The following is a 2,966-nucleotide window of genomic DNA, read 5'->3' as shown; positions in this document are numbered from 1 at the left end:
AAGCTCATGGAAAAACCCAAAAGCTTGAGCTCAACTCGGCTTGGCTTAATAAATTAATCAAGCCAAGCTCAAGCTTAACATCAAGCTCAAACTCAAGCTCAAGTCAAGTTTTTTTGCTTGGGATCTAATAAAATTGCATTATCAAGTGCTCAAATTTGCTCAAATTTCCAACAATCAAGTAAACAAAAATAAGAAAATCATATACTCATTTGTTCATGCTTCTAATTCCACTTGTGATTAGCAATTGCTCAAATTAAAACTTTACATAATTAAATCTATCCACTCATAATTCCTTGTCTCTAGCTTTAATATTTGTTCAATATACAATTCTTAAATCCACATTTGTCATCTGTGCAGCTATAATCTTCAAACAAAAAAAAAAAACCCTCTTGACATGACATTTCAAAAGCATCCATATCATCATATGCTAAGTTATCATATGCTAAACACCATGCCATTAACAAAAAGAATATTTAGTTTTTTTTAAACAAAAGACCATCTATCATTCACAAATCTAGGTCTTTTGCACCAAATCAGAATATATTCCACCGAAAGGTCTTTAATATGCACCAGATCAGAAAACCAACAACCTGCATACAAAACAACCAAAAATAATAAAAAGACATTAGAAATTAGAGGGGAAGATGATAATTATAGTCAATATTTAGTAACTTAGAGAAAATCAACTTTACATTATTATAGTTGTAGTATTAATATGCACCATATCAACATAACATGCCTTTTGCAAATATAAGAAAATCATAGATATAAAAGACCATTATCAAATAACAAAGCACATACCAATTACACTCTCTTGCAAACACAGAAAACTAACATCCACAACAAAAAATCCTTCAGCTCATTGTCCTTCCAACTGCATGTAAAAGCAAATATAAGCTTTTAAGAACGTTATAAAAATAAAAATAAAAACTACAAAAAAACATTTAATGAAAAAAAAAAATACACACACACATACTAAACAATACACTTAAGATAGCATCATTTTGGAAAAGGTATGACTATCTCCGTGATGCTAGTAGACCCCGGTTCAACCTACAAAAAAAAATTAGAAGCTTTAGATTCCAAGTCTTTGTTACAATAGACAAAAATTAAAATAAATTTAAGTTGTTTTTTGGGAAAAGAATTAATAAATGTGATGAACACTTACTTTTGATTGTTTCTTAGTTTTGTAAAGAGGTCAAACCCAATCACCCCCACAAAGTAAAGCTTATACAGTTTTTGTTGATAAAGAAGCTCGATACATATCAATTACTCTACCTCTTGCAGAGAATGCAGATTTTGAAGCTACTGTGGTGATGGGGATGGAAAGTATGTCAGATGTCATTTTTGAGAGAATAAGAAATTTTAAGTTGTTAGCCTTCCACCACTCCAAAGCATCAAAGTCTGTCTGAATCATTCGAGCATAAAAATACACCTTCTTCCAAGTACACATCCAGATATGATTTTTCTGGTTGTATGTTATTAGCATTTCTAATAAACTGATCAAACTCCATTCTACCTCTAGTTTTAAACTTTGAATTATTGCCACCAACACTACTACTACCTTCAGTGGATTTAGATGCACTTTGTCCAGCATTGCTTGAAGTATAGTCCACAGCATATTCATTATAAAGTTGATATAAGGAATCATGAACACGATCAATATTTCTAGTTACTTCAAACCCTTTATAGATCTTTGGAAAGGAAAAGTTTATCAAAGTTATTTTGAACCGAGGATCTAACACAGCAGCTATGGCCATTACAAAGTTGCATTCATCCCAATATTTGTCAAACTTTAACTTCATCTTACATGCCATAGCACTAATGTAATCATTTTCATTAAGTAACTTCTTATTTTAAACTTCTTTTATCTTCCAAATCTCAGGAAGGAATATATTTGTAGTTGGATATTCACTTCTTGATATGACATTTGTGACTTCTTCAAAAAGTGATAAAAAATTGCACGCATGTTCTGTCCTATCTCAATCTTCATTACTAGGCAGCCAATTATACCCCGCATCTCTATCTTTGTACCTAGGGAACACCTCTCTAAACTCCAAGGCAGCAACCAACATTGCATATGTTGCATTCCAATGTGTGGGACAATCTAAGATCAACTTCTTGGATGGTAATTGCAATTGCTTTGCAATCTCACCAAACTTTATGAGACGAGCTTCTGATGCAATTAGATACTTCACACTTTCATAGACATTTTCAATCACCGTTTCAATCTCACTCAACCCATCTTGTACCAACAAATTAATGATATGTGCACAGCAATGTACATGAAAGATCTTGCCACCCAACATGAGCTTCCTTTTGATAACATCTTTCAAAATTCTTACAGCTGCACCATTGTTGTTAGCATTGTCCAAGGTTATTGTACACACCTTGTTTTCAAGCCCCCAATCAAGCAAAGACTTAAAAATAGCATCAGAATTTACAACTCCGGAATGTGGAGGTGGTACATCACAAAAATTTATAATTCGCTTTTGTAATTTCCAATTAGAGTCAACAAAATGACAGGTGAGACACATAAACCCAATTTTTTGTTCAGATTTCCAAAAATCTGTAGTAAGGCTAACTCTATTGACACTACCAAGCATAGTCTTCAATTTTTTCTTCTCCAACTCAAAAGTAGAAATGCAATCATTCCTTGGAGTATTGCATGAAATTTTCTGATACTATGGAGTAGCAGCTTTCATAAAAACATTAAAAACCTCATGCTCCATCATATTAAAAGGGTATTCATGCATAAGGATCATATGTGAAGCCTTTTCCCTCACCTTGGCATGGTTATACTCAAAGTTTGCTATTGCCACCTCACTTTCCACCCTACCTTCATTTACATCTAACTGTTTTTGCTTATTATCAGTTATTTTATGACTTAGACAACCTTTCAAGTCCCTATGATATTGTGTTGTTGCACCATTGGCAGTGAATACATAGAACCTTTTTTGTTCCAT

At 32.8% G+C, this 2,966-nt stretch overlaps 1 protein-coding gene across 1 annotated transcript; it reads right to left on the bottom strand.

The window, feature by feature from the left end:
* Positions 1–1,982: 1,982 nt before the first annotated feature.
* Positions 1,983–2,966, bottom strand: LOC142644533 (zinc finger BED domain-containing protein RICESLEEPER 2-like). Its single transcript, XM_075819121.1, has 2 exons — positions 2,787–2,966; positions 1,983–2,684 (listed from the first exon to the last, which is right to left on the bottom strand). Exons 1-2 carry the CDS (start codon positions 2,964–2,966, stop codon positions 1,983–1,985), a joined length of 882 nt encoding a protein of 293 aa, XP_075675236.1.

The sequence above is a fragment of the Castanea sativa genome, chromosome 7 (genome assembly GCF_040712315.1).
Source record: "Castanea sativa cultivar Marrone di Chiusa Pesio chromosome 7, ASM4071231v1".
NCBI classification, from domain to species: Eukaryota; Viridiplantae; Streptophyta; class Magnoliopsida; order Fagales; family Fagaceae; genus Castanea; species Castanea sativa.
This window is presented reverse-complemented; position numbering and strand designations above follow the sequence as displayed.